This window comes from Argentina silus, assembly GCF_951799395.1.
Source record: "Argentina silus genome assembly, chromosome: 10".
Taxonomy (NCBI): Eukaryota; Metazoa; Chordata; class Actinopteri; order Argentiniformes; family Argentinidae; genus Argentina; species Argentina silus.
In genome coordinates, this window is record NC_139664.1 from 23,031,278 (window position 1) to 23,054,237 (window position 22,960).

General features: G+C 41.4%; 1 protein-coding gene across 1 annotated transcript in view; it reads left to right on the forward strand.

Moving 5' to 3' along the window:
- Positions 1-16,225, forward strand: part of myo1eb (myosin IEb) — a 32,768-nt gene extending 16,543 nt beyond the window's left edge. Inside the window, exons 17-27 of the mRNA XM_083679524.1 lie at positions 899-1,104; positions 1,396-1,540; positions 2,937-3,051; positions 3,824-3,993; positions 5,446-5,591; positions 6,291-6,437; positions 6,827-6,984; positions 7,629-7,700; positions 7,842-8,046; positions 9,770-9,945; positions 10,843-16,225. Coding sequence (XP_083535650.1) covers positions 899-1,104; positions 1,396-1,540; positions 2,937-3,051; positions 3,824-3,993; positions 5,446-5,591; positions 6,291-6,437; positions 6,827-6,984; positions 7,629-7,700; positions 7,842-8,046; positions 9,770-9,945; positions 10,843-10,919 — 1,617 coding nt within the window. The 3' untranslated portion in view covers positions 10,920-16,225. The remainder of the gene's footprint in view (positions 1-898; positions 1,105-1,395; positions 1,541-2,936; positions 3,052-3,823; positions 3,994-5,445; positions 5,592-6,290; positions 6,438-6,826; positions 6,985-7,628; positions 7,701-7,841; positions 8,047-9,769; positions 9,946-10,842) is intronic.
- The last annotated feature ends 6,735 nt before the right edge of the window (positions 16,226-22,960 follow it).

Sequence of the window (22,960 nt, forward strand, 5' to 3'; positions counted from 1 at the left end):
CAGATACTCCAAACCAACTAATATTATGACAGAATCCTCCTATAAAGACTTTGGTTGCATTACATTTTTGAAAAGTCACTTTACTATGTCATGGTAACAAAATGTTTAAGTGTATTAGAGCGAAACAAAACGAGGGAGCTGTGCCCCCTCAGTTTTGTGCCCCAAAAATGTTGAGAAATTTGAATGTCTTTGGTCAAGTCATATTATCTGCTCCACAAAGGGTTAACTATCTCGAGATCAGCTTGTTGCTCCTCCCACCTCCAAAAAAACCGCTAATTTGATTGGCTTAGGCTGTACTCTGGAAAGACTTCCAGCCTTTATGCTACCATTTGGCTTGTAGGTCAGTCTGATGTGAGTGTGAATGAATAAAAGCCAGGTGCCTGGGCTGAAGGTGTTGTCAGGTTGTCAGCAACATAGTTGCTTGTTGAGTAAATAAACCTACCTACCTAAAGAACTAGCCAGCTAACTATAACCTATATATTTTATAACCTATATGTTTTAGTATAATAGTTTGAATCGTTTATTTGCAAAGTAAGACAGTTGTCTATGGTTGCAAACACATTGTATGTTGTTGTATAAGCAATTATCTAACCTGTGTTATGACCAAGCTTTTTTTTGTTGTTGCTCAAATAGCCCCGTCAGAAATGTAATGTACAAATGCCAATCCTGCAGGGATAGCTGTGCGAGCAAAGGGAGAAAGATGCTTGTTGTTGAAATCTGCCCTACATTACAAGGTGTGTGTGTGTGTGTGTGTGTGTGTGTGTGTGTGTGTGTGTGTGTGTGTGTGTGTGTGTGTGCGTGTGCGTGTGCGTGTGCGTGTGCGTGTGCGTGTGCGTGTGCGTGTGCGTGTGCGTGTGCGTGTGCGTGTGTGTGTGTGTGTGAACATTTGCCTTCCCAGAAACAAGCCAACAACTTGGTGCAGACTCTGATGAAGTGTACCCCCCACTACATTCGCTGTATCAAGCCCAACGAGACCAAGCGTCCCCGGGACTGGGAGGACTCCCGGGCCAAGCACCAGGTGGAGTACCTGGGGCTGCGCGAGAACATCCGTGTACGCCGCGCTGGCTACGCCTTCCGCCGGCCCTTTGCCAAGTTCCTGCACAGGTGAGGCGTTCTGGGGGTCAAAGGTGACACGCACACCGCTCCCCATCACCCGTCTATGCAATGTTGAAGTTGAATGTTCATCAAAGTAAACCTGCACCTGTATGAAACCAATATATGATCCTGAAACCTGTATGTCGCCAAGTGATAATGTTTCAGTCATGAATTTGTTTACATTGGCAGGTCAAACCATTGATGTGAAGTCACAAGGTTTAAGAGCTATCTACTTGTTTACTGTGTGTGGAACTTGTTGCTTAGTAACAGAGTCGTGTGTATGCTCCATGCCCGGCCCAGGTATGCCATCCTGACCCGGGAGACGTGGCCCCAGTGGAGGGGGGAGGAGAAGCAGGGGGTCCTCCACCTCCTGCACTCTGTCAACATGGACCAGGACCAGTACCAGCTGGGCAAGACCAAGATCTTCATCAAGGCCCCTGAGTCGGTCAGTGTTTTAGCTGGTAGTAGAGCCAGAGCATGCGCTCAAAACCCTATGCCTCAAGCCTATTGGAACAAGCCTGTGTGAATTTCCACAGTTGGGCTTCCAACTCACCCCGGTTTCTTTACATTCTGCGGTTTGTGAGGTGGCAAACTTGGAAAAAATAACTTTTTAGCACTTCATCATTTTATTTGTAAAAATCACTATAGAAATTAATTTGATTGGATTATGCACTGACCCACCATGTTAACTAGCCAACAAAAATACCTTTGTGTTAAGAAACACGCCCCTAGACCCTATTTCCATCTGGCTTAATGTGGACTAAGGGGATAGAGTTTTAAGCACCGAAGAGGCCCAGAGTACATGCTGTTGAAGCCCCAAAGTGACTGTGGAAAAGCAGGTGGTCTTGGCACATACTGCTTTGGCACCGCCAGAGACAAATAATTCACCCACCTGCCTTTTAGGCTTTCACACTGCATTGCTGTCCTTGTGCGCCTATGGAACTGCTAAAGAGTGAAACATGCTTTGCTTTGGTGAAGCTGAAACATCTCTGGAGTCATTGCACTTCCGGTGGTAATGTCATTTTGCTGAATCTACCATCAACAGTGTTTTACAATCTTTCTGTTCTTTCTGTAAATAGTGGTCATACCTTTGAGTTGCTCTTTTACCTGTGTAATAACACTGTGATGATTGTAGTAACTACAATGTATTTTGTTGTTACACAAATGTAGTTATTGCCTCAAAATTGCTTTGCAAATAAAAAGTAATGGAGCTGTTACCAAATGACTACAGTATATAACAACATACCTTTCACATCATTAACATGTAATTCAAAGCTTATTCTCAAGGCCCCCCTGCATGTATTTCACAGTCCCGACAGTTTTCCTTCCACCTATGCAGTGACATTAAAACCATAACATTCTAAATATTATGGGTTGTGTATTATGGGTTGCGTAACTCGTGTCTACACAGGTCTTTTAATCAGTCACAGAGGTATCTATACTAACGGTAAGGACCCAAGGAACTCTTGACTTGTTTTTTCTCTTATAGTTCCATCCCCCAGCACCAAGAGGATGACAGTGCCCTCGCAAACAACATGTTGATACACAAGTTGCAGACCCATAATAATACAATACTTTCACCATAGTCAAAATAAACTTCTCTTTTAACGATGTTTATAGGAGGATTCCAAACATATAAGCACATATAAAAACATTTTGAAAGTATGTTGCTAACTGTCTGGGGTATCATGCAGTGGGAGGATAAGCTTTGAATGACATGTTGATAATGTGACAGGTCAGGTAGAGTTTCTCAGGCTCCTTTAAATACTACCCAAATCTGAAGTGTCATTAGTGTTCGCTTTTACCAATGGACAAAATGGCTTATATTTTCCTGCTTATAGTTGTTCTTGCTGGAGGAGATGAGAGAGAGGAAGTACAACGGCTACGCTCGGGTCATTCAGAAGGCCTGGCGCAAGCATATCGCTGTCCGCAAGTACGTCCGCATGAGGGAAGAAGGTAGGATCATCATCATAATCATCAATATCATCAAGTGAAGTCCTTTGTTTTCAACCAGAGAGACCCTAATCCATTTAAGAGGTACATCTTGGATTAGGCATCTGCAGCTTCAGTCTTGGAGAGCTACTGAATGTGCAGGCACTCGTTCAGCCCAGCACTAACACAACTGTTTCAAACAATCAACTGCTTATCGTCTTTAGTCTGGGCCCCAATAGAGAGGCAACGTTTTATTTTTCAAAAATGCTCTTACATTTGCAAACAAATGTCATGATGTGTGAATAAATACGAAAGCAGTGACAAACCTCTTTCCAAAGTTATGAATAAAAGTATTGCTTTGTGTAGGTATCCAATAATTTCAATACAACACTTTAGCATTAGAACAGTTCAATCTGCATTTGTAGATCATATTACATCAGATTTGTTGACAGAATTTGGGCAATTTTATCTATGTTTGTATGTTTTGCATTATATTTGTACTTTTTAAACATTTTGTATGAGATATTGTCTGTGTGTGAACCCATAAGCTCAGCACTGCATCATGGAGTGTGTCCAATTTGCCTCTGGAAATGGGAGAAATATTCAGCCACAACAGAGGACAAACTTAATACATTTAATGGCTTTATTGTCTTTGATGACCCTCATTTGAAGTTTGTTATCTATTTGTCCTCCAAGAATGGCTCAATACCTCTTTCATTGCCAGTCTGCTCCTGAATTCAAACACGTTATTCAAAATTGCAAAGTAGTGAAAGCATACACTTCCTTTGTCCTATAGCCTCTGACATCCTGTTGAACAAGAAGGAACGTCGGAAAAACAGCCTCAACCGCAACTTTGTGGGCGACTACATAGGCACCGACAACCATCCCGAGATCCGTCAATTTGTGGGCCGCCGTGAGAGGATCGACTTTGCAGACGTCGTTGTCAAATATGACCGCAGGTTCAGGGTAAGAGTCTAGGACATTGAAATTGGATTGTTGGTCACATTCAGTGAGATTGGGGCAGCAAGTTGACCTGATATACAGTGCCCTGCACAGTGAAGCATTGTTTCTTCTTTTGGCTCTACACTCCAAAAGTTTGGATTTTTAATCTAACAGTTACAAGGAGGTTAAGTATAGATTGTCAGCTTTTATTTAAGGGTATTTTTGTTGGTTTCACCATTCAGAAATTACAGCACGTTGTATACATAGTCCCCCTATTTCAGGGCACCAAAAGTAATAGGACAGATTAATATAATGTAAAAATTAAGCACTTATGTTTAGTATTTGGTCAACAATCCTTTGCATGCAATAACTGCCTGAAGTCTGCGACCCATTGACACACCAGACGCTCTGTATCTTCTCTGTTGATGCTCTGCCAGGCCTGTACTGCAGCCAACTTCAGTTGTTGTTTGTTTTGAGGACGTTTTGCCGTAAGTCCCCACTTCAGCAAATGAAATGCTTGTTCAGTCGGATTTAAATCTGGAGATTGACTTGGCCACTCTAGAACTTTCCACTTATTGGCAGTATGTTTTGGGTCATTGTCTTACTTTATGATGAAGCGCCATCCAATGAATTTTTAGGCATTTGGTTGTACTTGAGTAGACAAGATGTTTTTGTACACTTCAGAATACATTCTGCTGCTGCTGTCAGCAGTTACATCATCAATCAAGTTAACCAGTTCTAGTGGCAGCTATACATGGCCAAAACATAGCACCCCCTCCACCATGTTTCACATATGCTGTAAATCTTGGGCAGATAAAGTTCTCCAAACTTTCCTTGCAGTCACTCTGGTACATAATAATATTTGCCTCATCTGTCCACAAGATCGTTTTCCAGATGTCTGCAGGCTATTTAGGTACATTTTAGCAAACTGTGTAACCTGACCATCCTTTTTGGGGATAACTAGTGATTTGCACCTTGCAGTAAAGTTCTTTCTAATAATGGCTTTCTTGACTTTCATTGAAACTTCTTTGGTCCTGTTGATGGACCCCAATAAGCAGACTCCAAATACAAACACCAAGTCTAGAATCAATACTAGACATTGACAGCTGTCTTATGCCTGCACAAATGATGTGACGGAACACACCAAATTAAACAGAAACCGCTGTCAAGCCAATTGTCCCATTACTTTCGGTGTCCTGAAATGGTGGGACTATGTATAAAAAGTGTTGTCATTTCTAAATAGTGAAACCAATATGTACACACATACCATCAAATAAAAGCTGAGAATCTCTACTTTAACCCAAACGTTTGCACTATAGAGCCAAAAGAAGAAAAAATGCTTCACTGCCCCATTACTTATGCAGGGCACTATTTTTCCATTGTTTTGCTTTTTCTTCAGGGAAGGATGCTCTTTCTTCAGGGAAGGATGCATTTTAAGAATATTTAAATAGGGCCTCACTCTCTCTTCTCTGGCAGTCTGTGAAACGCGACCTCATCCTGACCCCTAAGTTCCTGTACCTGATTGGTCGAGAGAAGGTGAAGCAGGGTCCGGACAAGGGACAGATACAGGAGGTTCTGAAGAGACACATAGAGCTGGAGAAGATTCAGTCTGTCTCTCTCAGGTATGCCAGTATGAAAAAGATGCGAACACAGTACATATACCCTCCGCCTCCTATCACCATCCCACCCACCCCGTTTCGTCCATTATATCAATCCTTCTCTTTTTTTTCTCATCCCTGTGTCATGTCTTTTTTCTGTACAGTGCTCATGTAGGAAGGAAGTACCCACATAATAATGAATGCCCTCAAGCAGTGAGTGGCCTGACCATGAGCATGCTGACTGTTCCAACAGATTCACAGGACTGCCTAGCAGATAAGGGTTGGTTAGGCGCAGGCCTAGATCACCATGTAACAACATACCAATGCATTGTGACTAAAGTAGTAACAATGTTAAGTTGGAACAACATATTGTTATCCTCATGCCTCATTCTTCTAAAACAAAGACCCTTTCCAGCCCTGTTTCAGCTGGTGTTTACTACTAACCTATGTGGTAACAATGGGTACTTTCTTGTACTTGCACAATTGGTAACTATGTATACTAAATATATGCATATATTACTAAATACTGTATATACATATATATTTATATATACTAAATACTATATATCACATATTGGTGCTTGAGTCTGTGAATCTAACAGAACCAACAAGTGTATTAATATGCAATTATCCAGTAATAACACAATTACCCAGTACTGTCTTAGTAAGTACCTGCTTAAAATCGGGCAAAAGAAATGAAGGGTTACCAATTCTCTCCCACAGCACTCTGCAGGATGATTTCTTCATTGTCCATGAGGAGCGATATGACAGCGTCCTCCAGAGCATCTTCAAGAGCGAGTTCCTCAGCCTGCTCTACAAACGCTACGAAGAGAAGACCCAGAGGAAGCTGGTGCTCAAGTTCAACAACCTGTCAGTCAAACGGCCTTGAGTGTCTTTATTCTCCCTGTCTGTATCCCGATCCCCATACACCGCTAACGTTCCCATGAGGTCCATATTATAAACATTTAAAAGGATAGTTCACCGAATCTTCTTAACTTTCTCATACCTTACATTGTCTGTTGTCAGTACACCAGTAGAAGGACCCTCTGTGTTGAGCCTTTCATAACCTTTGGTGACTGGGGAAATGTAATCAGATTTGACAATGGCTAGCTTTTTTTCCAAGGATTCTCCGTCTTGCCCAGCTCCTTCTCACTGCATTACCCAGTCTCTCTCTCCCCCATTTTCTCTTTATCTTTCTCACTGTCTTTCTCTCCCCCCCCCCCCCCCCCCACCCACCACCTTCCCTCTCTGTGGTCCAGACTGGAGTTTAAGGTGAAGAAGGGGGGTTGGGGTCCATTTGGGGCAGCCGGCTCCAGGCAAATCCAGTTCCAGGTGGGTCAAGGAGACGAGGTGGTCCTGAAGCCTAGCAGCAAGGTCCTGATTGTCAGCATCGGACCGGGCTTACCCAAGAACTCCAGTGAGTCTCGTGTCAACCTCACCCACAACCATGTCCACAGCAGTTTGGTTTCAGTTCAATGCAATTTCCATTACAGCATCACAATACAATTTTAGTCTTAAAGGGTTATTTTGTGTTATCATACCTAAGAAAAGTCACAGTCTGTGCAAATTGTTTTATGCATGTATTCCATTTATTCATCTAACCCTCAAAACTGAACATTTTATGCATTTTTGTTTTACAATATTTTAGTCAAAACATCATTGTACCAGTGGAAATATTTTGGTTTTGAGCTATAAATCTGACTGCCTCTGAGATTAGCAACAAGTCTTGTTCTGTGTCTCTAGGTTCCTCAACGGGATCTGTCAGAATTTAACTTCTTAATACACCAAGCCAGCAATTTGCTGTTTTTTTTACCTTGGTCATAAAAAGACTGTTTAAGCCGTGTTAAGATGTTTAGGAAGAGAGTTCCTCATATTGAGCTTTGAGAGTAATTTACTTTGAATTATCCAAAAATGCCTCCCTCTCCAATTCTTCCTTATCATATTTGGGTGATGCTTTTAATAAATGGATTAATGGGTAGTTCTAGCATCACTGCACATCTTTTCTCATTGAATTCCCTGGTTATTATAATACGTCATACCTGTGTGTTCCTGTCTCCTCAGGGCCGACTCGCAGGGACCATAGGAAAAGTCGCTACATGGCCAACCAGACTCCAAGCTCTGGACCCTCACGTGGTGAAAACTCATCACTGTCCTGTGTACCAATATGGAATCACAAATACAAGCCTCTAGCATAAACATTTTTCGCTTCAAAAGCATTTGAGCCTTCTGGACCGGATATCCCTGAATGTGAACATGTTCCTCTCTGTGTCCCAGGTTCCCCGAGGGGTGGAGGTGGTGGTGGAGGCGATCGCCAGCGAGGCAGAGCGCCTGCGTCCAGAGGGTCTATGCTCCGCCAGCAGGCCAGTATGGACCAGCCCAGCCTGCCCAGGTACCAGGGGGCCCGACAGCCCACCAGCCGCTCCCACAACAACCACACTGACATGGGCTTCATGAAGGTACCGGACCAGGGAGTGGCCGGGTGAGTACATGAGATGACTCGGGCCAAACAAAATACAAAATGCTGGGGATGTTTTCAAGTATACATTTACACTTTTGCACATTACTTTTTTTTTTTTTTTTTTTTTAAACTGCCATTGGTTTATGTTTTGTAGCAGTACATTAGTTTGACAGCAGCTTTTTTTTTTTTAAGCCCAAGATTTGAGTTTGAGGAAGAAAAACCTCATCAATTTGGGGGCAGCGAGAGAGCGTTCACTGCCAAATTTTGTTTGTCAGATGTTTTCATACTTTGAACATAGTCTAACCGTATGGGATGTATACAATAGATCCATCTATAGTGCCTTTGGAAAGTATTCAGACCCCTTCACTTTTTCCATATTTTGTTGTGTTATACACTCAATTTAAAATTGATTGAATTAAAAGAATTTGCCATCAATCCACACACAATACCCAAGGATGACAAAGCGAGAACAGGTTTTTAGAAATTTCAGTAAATTTATTAAAATTGAAATACAGAAATACCGCATGTACATAAGTATTCAGACCCTCTGCTATGACACTCTTAAAATTAGTTTTTTTTTCAAATTAAAATTAGCTAAAATGCAAAGATGTCATCAAGAAATCACTCAATAATTTGAATTGAGTACATCTTGCAAGGATAATAGTTCATGTAATTTTGGACTTAATATCTTTGTTTTTATAGGGCCTCTGATTTGCATAGGAATCAAATCCACACTATGTAGATTAGGATGTTACTACCAACTCAGCAAATTTCATAATTTTCTCTTGATCCTGACAAACATACCCATAACTTGATGCAGCTACCACTATTCTTCACACGAGAGATGGTGCGGAAACTGCATTGCATGTGCTGGATTAGCACCAAACTTAATGCTTTATAGTAAAACCAAATAAACACATTTCCAGCCATTTTCTTTGCTGTATCACTTGAATTCATTGTTGCAAACACAATTATGGATATGAGAGTGATCTTTTTCATTAAGGGATTCTCTTTGGCCATTCGGTTGTATAGACCAATTTTGTAGAGTGACTGACATGATGTTGTCCCATCGACTATGCTTTTTCCTCTCCACCATTCACCTTAAGTCTCCCCAGGCCTCAGGGTCGCATTCCTGAGCAGTTTTGTTCCTCTCCATTTGCTCAGTTTGTAATGACAACCTGATCCAAACATTTACATTTACATTTATGGCATTGTGACAAAGTAATCAATGCTCACACCAGGGGCCATTGGCACTCAGTGTGTAATTGATTCCTATGCAAATCAGAGACCCTATAAAAACAAAGATAGTAATTCCAAAATTACATGAACTATTGCATTAAGATGGACTCAATTCAACTTATTGAGTGATTTGTTGATGACATTTTAGCATTTTAGCTAATTTTAAGAGTGTCATAGTAAAGGGTCTGAATACTTATGTACATGAGGTATTTCAATTTTAATAAATTTACTGAAATTTCTAAAAACATGTTTTCGCTTTGTCATTCTGGGGTATTGATGGCAAATTATTTTAATTTAATCCAAGAAATCCAAGAAAATGTGGAAAAAGTGAAGGGGTCTGAATAGTATTTGGCAATGGAATCTGTCAAACTTGGGCACCATCTCATTCCAAGGGGCTAGCAGCAGGCTTTCCTTTGCCCCGGCCTTAACAGTGGAAACCCGCAGGTCTGACCAACAATAGTTCTCTGTAATAGCTCTCTCCTCTCATCTCAACTCTTTCCTTCAGCCTTCACCGTAGACAATCAAAGGAGTACAAGCCACCCCCAGGAGCAGGTCGTCCAAAGCCTGCCCCCAAGCCCAAACCTCGCTCCCCACAATGCCGAGCATTGTATGCCTATGATGCCCAGGACACGGATGAGTTGAGCTTCAATCCAGAGGATGTCATTGAAATCCTCACTGAAGGTGTGGATTCAGCTGCCACAGTAGATGTACTAGAAATAGTTTAGCTTTATTGTTGGGGGGGGGGGAATTTGGCGCAATCAAGGTAGTAACTCCACCTGGCTCTTTTACAGGATGGGAGGAATTTTCACCATTGCTTATACATGAGAACTCCCACTAGTCCAAAACATAATATTTTGTACCAGCAGGGGCACACATGAGGGTAAGGAGAGAATGAACAGGGTCCAAGGAAGCTTTACCTAAAAAAATTGTTTCTAAAATTATTAATATAACTGCCAATCAGACTCCTTTCCATTTCGTCAGAAATTGGTAAAAGGTGCTATCACTTAGCCTAGTGCTTGCAGTTTTTGCAATCTGGTCCTACATATAAATGAAAGTCTGTTAGTATGACATGTCTAGATTTCAATAACAGTGGATCGAGAAATTAAAGATCAGATAATACTTTCTTTTAATTATTTGTGGAGCTGGGTTCCCTCTGTTTATTCTCCCCTTATGTGATGTGCGCCCTCTGCTGTCACTGCCATAGGTTATGCAAGTTTTACTCAAATGGTAAAAATAGGAAATAGCACAGCTGTCCTAAAAGGGCTGTGCCTATACCTATACAATTCTTTTAGATTTGCAAAAGTACCTAGGAGGTAGGCTAGAAGTTGTTTCTGCACTGCCAGAAAAACACAAGTCTTATGACAAACATAGACAGTAGCTAAACATAAACTTTAACTAATGTTCAAAAAACTAAATGAGCATTAAAGGTGGGCAATTTGCTATGCTAGTCACCTTTTTTAAGAAAATGTCTTAACAGTTCTGTGTGTTAAGTTACATGTGTTTTATGCCTTCTTCACTGTTGTTTCCAGTATGTACTTCACACCGTATGATGTCTGTTCTCGTCCACCCTCTCTTCAGATCCTTCAGGCTGGTGGTACGGCCGTCTGCGAGAGAAGGAAGGCATGTTTCCCGGGAACTACGTGGAGAAAATCTAGGACAACTAAACTTCAGTCACAAGGATAGTGTCCGGGGGGGAGACCATATCAGGCCAGGGATGTGCTCAGTAGGCATCAAACATGAGCGGAGGATGCAGTTACTACCTGAACTTGTCCATCAATAAAGCTCAATTTTGCTTTTAGTTTACAACGGTTTGTTTGTGTTTGTTTTGGTCCTACTGAACACATCCCTGGTGACAAGTCTGATGTCATAGGGAGTGTATTACCATCGATGCATACCCAGGAAACAACAGGAAAAACAATGTACCCTTATCACCATACCACTTGTCTGTGGTGATTTAAGGACATGATGGGTTTACCAAAGAGCTAAAGATGCAAATAGTTTTATTATGTCATTTGATCGGTTTTAGTTTTTTTTTAATCAGGAAATCATTTTATACTAGTTCAAAGGAATTACCATGGATCACCAAGCCTTACCTTTCATGAGTGTCACATTGTTTGTAAAATACATAGGATGAAATGGTCAGGTTAAAGGTTCAATAAGTTGTTTTTCCATCTTAAAATTGAAAATGTAGTTTGTGTGGAATGAGATATCATGAAATACTAATACTGCCCCTAGTTGCTATAATCCCCATTCTCTCAGATTGTCTTCTGCATTTCTTCAGACAGCAGCTCATATTCATTATCTCCACTGTACCAGTGTCTACGTATGTGAAAACAGCCTTTTCAATATACGTAGACACTTTCTTCACATTGAATAAATCTCCTACGGACCTGTCCTCTGCTCCTCTTGCCTGAATGCTATGTTCTGCCTGTTGTTAGCTTTCACTGGCACTTTCACTGGCACTTCATGAAGTTTCTGCAATCGCTAACCAACAAACTTGCTGTGTCACAGATTTGCAATCATATGTAATTCATGTCGTTACTCAAGGATTCTCTTCTATTAAAGTCAGTACATGCATGTAGTACTTTGGGTGAAAATGACTTACTGGACCTTTAAAGAGACACTTTATTCTGAATCAATATTACTATTATCATTTGCCACTATTGTTGCAAAACCATGATTGGTGGCATGTTTAAAAAAACAAAACAAAAAACACACACAAACTAAGCCTGACTCCTAATGTAATATATTTTTACTTCAGGCTCTGAAGCAACAACAGTGAGAATTGTGCAAGCGGTGAATACTTTTGCAAAGCACTGTAAATCAGATTCATTTATTAAAAAAATAAGTTATCAACTAAAGCATTAGTTGATAAATCAGTTTGATTAATCAATGAATCTTTACATCCCTCTTTAAAAGCATGTGTTCTTGTTTTTGCTTGTGTCTCTAACATTCATTAGAATTAATATTTCCCCTCGAACATGTCACTAAAGAACCATGCTGAATCATTACTTAAGATGCATAGGCAGTCAGTGTGTGTACCTGCCAAGACCCTGCCCTTACAAACTACTGCTAAACTGCTTAATGTTGCTTTCCCTGATTGTACATTAGCTACTTGGATTGGAATTGTAGTTTTACTAACTTGTTAGTTCTAGTTTCTTAACTAAGGTTAATCTGGCAACAATGATGTAGGCTGTATAGCGGTTGTGGTAGGTTTGGCTTGGAGAAGTTTTTGTGCCTGATAACAGACAGCAGGTTGTGCGTCAAGGGCAAAGGTGAGAGGAGGAGAGCATGTTGATGCAAGAAAGAATTATACAACGAGCAAAGTGATGATGCTGTATGTGGCTGATATCAGCTGGATGCAAGAGTGCAAGGCAATATTGTAGATGTGTCACTGTCACCTTGATGACTCCAATTTACCTTTCCTCTGTTAACCTATGTTGTAAACTTTCATTTGTAGGCTAAGTTGTAGTAACCATGATGGTGTAGGGTGGGCAAATATGAAACAACAAATGTAATGTTAGATGTTTTTCATGGTATATGTGAACATATGTAAATGATATGCAAAAAGCTTTGCAATCAAGGCCCTCCCCCCAGGGACCTGCCACTGTAGTGTTGTATGTGTATTTGAAATAATTTTTGAATTTGGACTTGTTGCCTGGGGAGCAAAGTCAGGAAGATGACTCTGTGAGGGGCTCTCTATTAGTTGCCACCTGTACCTATCCTAGCCTTTTGTTATGCAAACATTCAACTTTTGTAAAGTGTCAGTCCCACATGATACGTGGGAAGAAATGTTCAAGGCAACGGCCAGCCTCTAACAGCCAGAAGAAGTGCCTTGCACTTCTGGACTAATATGCTCCTGGTGTACCAAGTAAAACATTAAGGTTACGTATGTACCCACGGTTTTGTGCACTGAAGTGAGGTCCCAAATCTTAGAACGACCAGGGAGTGTAGAATAGTTAGTGAACAAGTTTGATCTGACTCCAAATTCACAAAAGATGACAGATTTGCTCCCTACTTGCTGTTTGAATATCAGATTTAGTCAGTGTGGGGGGACATGCAGCGTTCGGCCTGTAGAGGGTGCTACAGGACCGTGGCCAAGGTGCGGAAGCGAGGCTTTGTCGCACACCTGTTGCGAATGAAGCCTCGTTAACGAAATGGTTTTTAAGATGTGTGTGCCTCTGCTTTGGAAAGGACGGCTGGAAAGCGGGGACTGAAAAGTCAACCAGGTCCTGACAGACAATCGTAAAATAAACGGTGTTTTCCGGCACCATAAATATCAAGTCCGCCTCTGTGTCTAACGTTGGGAGCCAAAGTAGCAAGGTTCTTAAGTGTGCGACAAAGCCTCGCTTCCGCACCTTGGCCACGGTCCTGTAGCACCCTCTACAGGCCGAACGCTGCATGTCCCCCCACAGTCAGGAATCAATTGTTCAAATAACTACTTTAAGAAATAGCCATTTCCCGTCATGCTATATGTACTTTGGAAATATCAGCAGTCTCCTCAAAGCAAAGGAGATTTTATACCATATAAGGCACTTTGAGCTGTATGGTCGGATTAAAGAGCTGTCAACATTTGCTGAGACATCGCTTTAGACTCAAATTCACCTGATCTGCATTCTAGAAGTGTTGCCGAGTAGAGTGGTACCAGAGATTAATTGAAATCTTTGAGAGTCCCATGTGTACCAAGATTTCCCCGTGGAGCTCCAACAGCAGCATCAAGAAGAAACTTTGTGACACAGACCTACGATACGGCCTACTGTACCCCACGAGGCTCATTGTCACTATAGATGGATGGATGAGAGATGGATATACAGTATCTATATATATCTATATACTGTATATCTATATCTATATCTATCTATCTATATATATATATATATCATAGTGTCAGGTTTTTTTACAAAATTAAAAATATAGTCTTGTAAACATCTATGCTCCTAATTCTGCACAAACTGTGTTCCTATCTCCCATTAGCCCACTGTTATCCAAGTTTGCTGAAGGCCCCATTCTGATGGGAGGAGACTTTAATCTGGTCAAGGATCCCACAGTAGACCGCTCTGGTTGTGCCCTCCCAGCAGATGCAGCTCTATCGGCTGCTCTCAGAGAACTGTGGAGCTTATTGGCATTGACATATGGCGCTTAGTCAAACCTGACTCTTTTGAATATACATTTTACTCTAAGGCCCATAATTCATATTCACGAATAGACTATCTTCTGTTATCAAGATCTCTCATAGAAAATGTGATCGACTCTCAAATGCATAGTATAATTATCTCTTTCTGTCAATACCCACCGAACTAGACAATGGAGACTCAATGATTCTCTATGAAGAGATGGTGAATTTATTTATATAACTATTACCAATTTAAACTCCATTCCCTCTGTTATGATGGATCATAAGTTAAAAGTAAAAAAAATAAATGCTTCAGATGGAAAAACAATCTGTTGGCTGAATTTAAGATTTTAGAAACATAACATATGCTGGACACAAATAATTATTCACAATTATTTACTGACTGTAAAATCAGACCTCCAAGCTATTTTGCATGAGGAGACCACATTTGCCTTGTTTTGATTAAGTACGTTGAGTCAAAACTGGCAAGATGTTAGCATTTAAACTTAACAGCTGGAAAATCCAAAATCCAAAAACAATCAATCGTAACAGATCCTTGGTATGTGGGGGAAAAAAAATTAACTCAACTTTTAGAGAGTTTTACTCTGAATTGTATAATTCTGAATGTCCTACATGTAATAAAGACATTTAAAGACAATAAAGACAGGGAAATGACAAAGTCAATGGTGGCACCTGTTCTGGAGACCGAAATGAATTCTGCCATTAGTGTCCTCTCAACTGGTAAAACCCCAGGTGATGATGGTTATAGTATAGAATTCTACAGATGTTTCCAGAATACACTGTCCCCACTCCTTATTCTGCTATACAATTACATCATTGATATATTTGATGCAAATGGACCAGGTCTCCTAAAAACTATTATGGACAATATGAAGAGATGGACAGCCTTACCAATATCATTGTGGGGAAGAGCATAGGTGATAAAGAATGAACATACTCCCTAGATTATCTTATAGTATATCAGCTACTGTATATGACTTCAGCTCCCACAGTATTGGTTTAAAGAGATGAAAAGTATATTTTCTGGATTCTTATGGAAAGATAAGAAACCTAGAATTAAGAATAAAAAAACTGTCCATGGCAAGAACTAAGGGTGGATTGGGTGTCCCAGATGTTTTTTTCTATTACATACAATGCAAGATACCCGCTGTCTTGGGGCTACACAAATGGGCGAATAGCAGGAAGGTGGGATTGGCTTGAGGAGAAAATTGTAACAAAATGTAACAACTCAATCTCCATATCATCATTATGGTACTACCCCAAGTTGCACTGTACAAGAAAACTCAAGTAGTGAGTTATCTATTTTAATGTCGCAAAAACACTCTGTCCAATATGGAACAATCCCTTGTTTACCGCAGTTGGGAGACACACTGGCCAAAGGTGCCTGGCAACACCAAAACATCAATCAGGTAGGGCAGATGTAAGTGTCATAGGGATTATACCATTCATGGAACTGGTAGCAGACTTTGGCCTAAATGATAAAGCTATTCTACCTTATCTACAGCTTAAGCCAATGTTGAAGTGCATATCTTCGAAGGGTATTGATGTAGGACATCAATACCCCGGGCCACATCAGCATCATGGTTGCCCTCAAAGGGCCGGTTGTAACTGTAAGACTGTATTGTATACATGTTACTTCTCCTTAACATATTGTGACAAATAACTGTCTGCATTTGATTATTATTTATTCAAGTGTACAAATATTGTACATGCATTTACATAAATGTAAAAATATATGTAAGCACATTGCACTGTTATTATAACATAAATCCCTTTAATTTATCAGGTTAAGAAACCCACATTACTCCATCAATCAAAGATCAAACTTTTCAAGTGAATAACCAACAGCTTTCACTGCTGCATCACTCTTGGCTGTAGCTTTTGTGAACAAATTCTGCTGCGATTGCAGTCTGCCTTTTAATTCTTGGATCATTTTATGTTTTTCTTGGAGGCTTAATTTTGCATACTTAGCTCCGTGTTTCGTGTCAAAATGCCGACGTAAATTGTACTCCTTCATCACCGACACTGCCTCGTAACACAGAAGACATATCGGTTTTTCTCCTTGAAGCAAAAACATGTATTCGCCTTCCCACCTTTCATTAAATTGCCTTCCCTCTGCATCGACTTTTCTCTTCTTGGACATGTTGGGATTATTTGTAGATCTTTTTCATATCCATCACCGGTTTAGTCAAACGCCGATATGCGATCTAGCGGCAGGATCCCGTCATTTCGCGGGTCACAAATTTGACATGCATTGTGGGAGATGTAGTTTATGGTCACTGTAGGACGTGTTATACAACAAACTGAGGGATGTTGCTGTTGGGAGTTGAACGGTCTCTGCCTTATATAAGCTGGTTGGCCTGTCCTCCCCGAACAGCAACACCCCTAATCAGTTACGCTGGGAACAGAGGTGTATCTCTCACCGCAGCTCAGTGGGATGCAATCTGGAAAAACACATTCAATATCACAATGTGTAAATTGAATAAAATTATTCAAATTAAGGTCCTGCACAGGGCCTACTGAAAAAGACGACCAAAGTCTGCCAGATTTGTGTTGGCATGGCTGCGGTGAGGTTGGTACACTAATGCATCTGTTTTGGAACTGTCCTGATATTAAAAGATTTTGGACTGAGGTAATTGATATGTTGTTTGTAATATTTAATGTATGCATTCCGAGTCCTGTAGTTTGCCTGCTAGGAAGTAGGGTGGATATTATCCAATCTCGTGCCACACAACATGTCATAGCATTGGCTTTTCTATCAGTGAAATGAACAATCCTTATGAATTGGAAAGTGTGCCAACCTGCCTGCCTAAGCAAAGATACCTGGCTAAGGGACTTCTTGGACTTATTATCAATGGGATGACCGGCCTCAGCCCTACAAGACTATGATCATGGACTAGATAGACTCTGAGACATTATTAGATCACATATAGACCATAATGGTAGAGCATAGCCTAATATAACACCGATATATAGTGCATTCGGAAAGTTCCGAAAAAACTTTTTCCCCATCAATCTACACACAATACCCCCTAATGACAAAGCCAAAACAGGTTTTTAGAAATGTTTGCTAATTTATTAAAAATAAAAAACTGAAATATGACATTTACATAAGTATTCAGACCCTTTGCTATGACACTCGAAATTGAGCTCAGGTGCATCCTTTTTCCATTGATCATCCTTGAGATGTTTCTATGACTTGATTGGAGTCCACCTGTGGTAAATTCAATTGATTGGACATCATTTAAAACAGCACACACCTGTCTATATAAGGTCCCACAGTTGACAGTGCATGTCAGAGCAAAAACCAGGCCATGGGGTCGAAGGAATTGTCTGTAGACCTCTGAGACAGAATTGTGTCGAGACACAGACCTGGGGAAGGGTACAAAAAACATTTCTGCAGTATTGAAGGCCCCCCAAGAACACAGAAGCCTGCATCATTCTTAAATGGAAGAAGTTTGGAACCAAGACTCTTCCTAGAGCTGGCTGCCTGGCTAAACTGAGCAATAGGGGGAGAAGGGCCATCGTCAGAGAGGTGATCAAGAACCTGATAGAGCTCCAGAGTTCCTCTGTGGAGATAGGAGAACCTTCCAGAATGACAACCATCTCTGCAGCACTCCACCAATCAGGCCTTTATGGTCAGACGGAAGCCACTCCTCAGTAAAAAAGCACATGACAGCCCACTTGGAGTTTGCCAAAAAGCACTTAAAGGGCTCTCAGACCATGAGAAACAAGATTCTGTGGTCTGATGAAACCAAGATTGAACTCTTTGGCCTGAATGCCAAGCGTCATGTCTGGAGGAAACCAGACACTGCTCATCACCTGGCCAATACCATCCCTGCGGTGAAGCATGGTGGTGGCAGCATCATGCTGCGGGGATGTTTTTCAGCAGCAGGGACTGGGAGACCCATCAGGATCGAGGGAAAGATGAACGGAGCAAAGTACATAGAGATCCTTGATGAAAACCTGCTCCAGAGCACTCAGGACCTCAGACTGGGGTGAAGGTTCACCTTCCAATGACCCTAAGCACTGTCTCCCGGTAATTGACCCTATACAGGAGCCCCGGACTAGCCCTCCAACTAATGGGTTAAATCCTCTGCCTAAAGGGTCTTACCCTACTAGGATTCAAGAAGATAACAATAGGTTAGTGTTGAACAGACTCACCCTGTTGAGGACAAAGGGAATATTTAAATACAGAGGCTTCTCCCGTTCTCACACTCTGTTCCATCACTGCCTCCTCAGTCGAAGGACTCCGATGGTTCTCGATCTCCAAGTAAAAAGAAAGAAAAGATATCGAAAAGTGATTCTAGTCGCTCACCACACCCTCAGCCGAGGGATTCCCATTCTCCGACAAAAAGAAAGGTTTAAGGGAAAAAATAATAAAAATAGAAGATCCAAAGTAATTAAAGTAAACCCACGTGATAAAAAAGGAAAATCAAAGAAATCAAAGAAAATAAAGTGAAAGTAAATAGATTAGAGTAAAAGGACTTACCAAAAGGTTCAAGGAAATAAAATCAAATACTGATAGACATTATAAGTAAAATTAGGAAAATAAGTCCCGATCTGGCTGCCCCTAGTCTGTCGAACTTGTAATAACTTTAGAGGCTCCGTACGTAAGGAAATTGTCCGTTTATTTTGTATATCGCTGGAGACTTTTCAGTCTTTTGGCTTTCCAGCCGTTCAAACACCTGGCACCTGGAAAGTTGCCGTTCTTCTCTTAACCTTTCTCCTCCTACTCCGCCGTTCCCAGCCCACCTACTGAAAGCAGAGGCACACACATCTTAACCATTTCGTTAAACGAGGCTTCATTCGCACCAGCTGCGCAACAAAGCCTTGTCCCCCGGCCACGGTCCTGTAGCTCCCTCTACAGGCCGAACGCTGCATGTCTCCCCACAATTACATTTCAACTTTATTTGTTACACATAGTTAGACAGATTCGTTTTATCCTTCAAATCATAAAACAGGCAAAACCTCCTTTCAACACAAATCAACCCCAAGTTATTTGATCAGTTTTATGTCTGAATAGTATTTCTTGCCATTAGACATTCAGTACCTTAGCAGCACATATCACTTGTAGTATATAATATATTTTGCTGGTTATACTTTAGCATATCAGTATAACATATAGTGTGCTTTTTTGCTGGTTATATTTCAATGTGTTCGTAGCACATACTTGAGGGCTGCATTGGGATTGGGTCCCGCCGGGTCCCGCGGGACCAAACGCAGATCTCGCGGGAGCGGGCGGTTTGAACTTTGCTGCGGGCGGGAACGGGCGGCTAAAAAAACACTGCGGGATCGGGATGTAGTCTAGGCTAGCCTATAAAATTACGTGTTTTCTCCTGCGGGACGGGAGAAGACACAAAATCAATGCATCTCTATTATTGTGCGGTCAGAAATTCTCAGAGTTTTGAGGACACGGGCGGGAGTGGACATACACACTGCGGGAGCGGGCGGGAGTGTAACACGCACCCTGCGGTCGCGGGCGGTAATGGTCAGAAATTCAGTGAGAGCGGGCGGGAGCGGGATGAAGAAAAGAGTCCCGCGCAGGGCTCTAGCACATACCATCAGTAGTATATAGTATGTTTTGGCAGATTATGTTTCAGTAGGTAGTAGTACATACTCTCAGCATCAACATCCAGCAGCGGGTACTCCAGGTCACAAAGGAGCCCTACGACATATTACTCCGTAGCCTCCGTAGCCACAGCCTCCGTAGGTACCCCCCCATCCGACACCCCTGACCCCACCTGCCCCTCCTCAGAGAGCGGAGCGGGAGCGGGAAACGTCCCAGGGAGGTCCACAGGAGAGACACTGACATCACCATCTTCCTCTCCCCCCTCTGGCTCAACAACCTCCTCTTAAATCCATCCTGAATCATCCCCTGAGCTGAGCTCTCAGCTTCCCCGAACACTTCTAGCCTGAGGACACTAGATGGAGCCAGCCCCCCAATCCAGGGTGCCCCATCAGGAATCCACCGGTACCCACGTGACACCGCCATCCCCGCTCGTCCATAAGGGAGCCTGCCATGATTTAAGCGCCGAATCCCCCCTCTGAAGTTCGGCTTCGGGACAAATCTCTGAATGTCCTTGAGTGGCCCAGCCAGACGTTCCCCATCCAACCTGACAGAGCTTGAAAGGATCTGCAGAGAAGAATGGGAGAAACTCCCCAAATACGGGTGTGCCAAGCTTGTAGCATCATACTTGAGGCTGTAATCGCTGCCAAAGGTGCTTCAACAAAGTACTCAGTAAAGGGTCTGAACACTTATGTAAATGTGATATTTCTATTTTTAATAAATGTGATATTTTTATTTTTAATAAATTAGCAACATTTTCTAAAAACCTGTTTTCGCTTTGTCATTATTGGGTATTGTGTGTATATTGATGAGGAAAAAATTAATTTAATCCATTTTAGAATAAGGCTGTAACATAACATAATGTGGAAAAAGTGAAGGGGTCTGAATACTTTCCGAATGCATAAATGTATGTACAGCGGGTGAAATAAGTATTGAACACGTCACAATTTTTCTCAGTAAATATATTTCCAAAGGTACTATTGACATGACATTTTCACCAGATGTTGGGAACAACCCAAGTAATCCATACATACAAAGAAACCAAAACAAATAAGTTCAGAAATTACATTATGTGTAATAATGTGAAATGACACAGGGAAAAAGTATTGAACACGCTTACTGATATTTATTTAATACTTTGTACAAAAGCCTTTGTTGGTAATGACAGCTTCAAGACGCCTCCTGTATGGAGAAACTAGTCGCATGCATTGCTCTGGTGTGATTCTGGCCCATTCTTCCACACAAACAGTCTTCAAATCTTAAAGGTTCCGTGGGCCTCTTCTATGAATCTTGATCTTCAGTTCTTTCCATAGATTTTCAATGGGATTTAAGTCAGGTGATTGGCTGGGCCATTCTAGCGCTTTATTTTCTTTCTTTGAAACCAATTGAGAGTTTCCTTGGCTGTGTGTTTGGGATCATTGTCTTGCTGAAATGTCCACCCTCGTTTCATCTTCATCATCCTGGTAGATGGCAGCAGATTTTGGTCAAGAATGTCTCGGTAAATTTGCCCATTCATCCTTCCTTCAATTATGTGAAGTTTGCCAGTACCATTTGCTGAAAAGCAGCCCCACACCATGATGTTCCCACCTCCAAACTTCACTGTTGGTATGGTGTTTTTAGGCTGATGTGCAGTGCCATTTCTCCTCCAAACATGTGTATTATGGCATCCATTATGGTGTGTATTATGGCATCCAAACAGTTCAATTTTGCTCTCATCTGACCACACTACATTCTCCCAGTATTTCACTGGCTTTTCCAAATGTTGTGCAGCAAACTTTAAACAAGCTTCAACATGCTTTTTTTTCAGCAATGGAGTCTTGCGTGGTGAGCATGCATACAGGCCATAGCGGTGGAGTGCATTACTTACTGTTTTCTTTGAGACAACAGTACCCGCTAATTCCACGTCTTTTTGAAGCTTTCCACAAGTGGTCCTTGGCTCTTGGACAACTCTTCTGATTATTCTTTTCACTACTGTCAGAAATCTTGCGAGGAGCACCTGATCGAGGCACATTTATGGTGAAATGATTGTCTTTCCACTTCCGTATTATGGCCCCAACAGTGCTCACTGGAACATTCAGAAGCTTAGAAATGCGCCTGTAACCAATGCCATCGTTATGTCTTGCAACAATTAGGTTGCGAAGGTCTTGAGACCTTCCCCATCATGGGATGTGCTTTGCTTTTACCCATCATGAGATGTGTTGGTTGTTTTGGTTTCTTTGTATGTATGGATTACTTGGGTTGTTACCAACATCTGGTGAAAATGTCATGTCAATAGCACCTTTGGAAATATATGTACTAAGAAAAATGGTGACGTGTTCAATACTTATTTCACCCGCTTTATGTATTGTACCCCCTCGGACCTGACTCCTGCTAGGCTACACTGGATGCTTGACAAGCTGTGGCAGGGCTCGCTGGGTGGGTGTGTGGCCTGGTGGGATCCAGGCCACTATCTATTGTGTGTTTGATGTTTGTCATCATTATGTTGTTGTTGTTGCTGTATTATTTGTAATATAGAAAATAAAGAAAATTATGAATAGAAAAAATATAAGAACTCTTTGAAAAATAGTTTTGTCCTACGCAGTGCAGATTAGGGCACTTCGAGTTGTATGGCCGGGGTAAAGATTCATAATTTTCTTTGCAACACTTCTAGAATATGGATCAGGTGAGTTTGAGTCTAAAACGATGCCTTAGCAAATGTTAATGGTCCTTTACTGGCCATACAGCTCAAAGTGCCCTATCTTCACTGTGTAGAACAGTTAGGTCCATATATATTTGGACTCTGACACAATTTTTGTTATTTTTGCTGTTTACCAAAACATATTCATGTTACAGTTATATATGAATATAGGCTTAAAGTACAGAATCTCAGCTTTAATTTGAGGGTATTCACATCCAAATTGGAGGTAGGGTTTAGGAATTACAGTTCTTTAATATGTAGCCCCCTAATCTGAACCTGATTGAGCATGCATTTAACTTGCTGAAGACAAAACTAA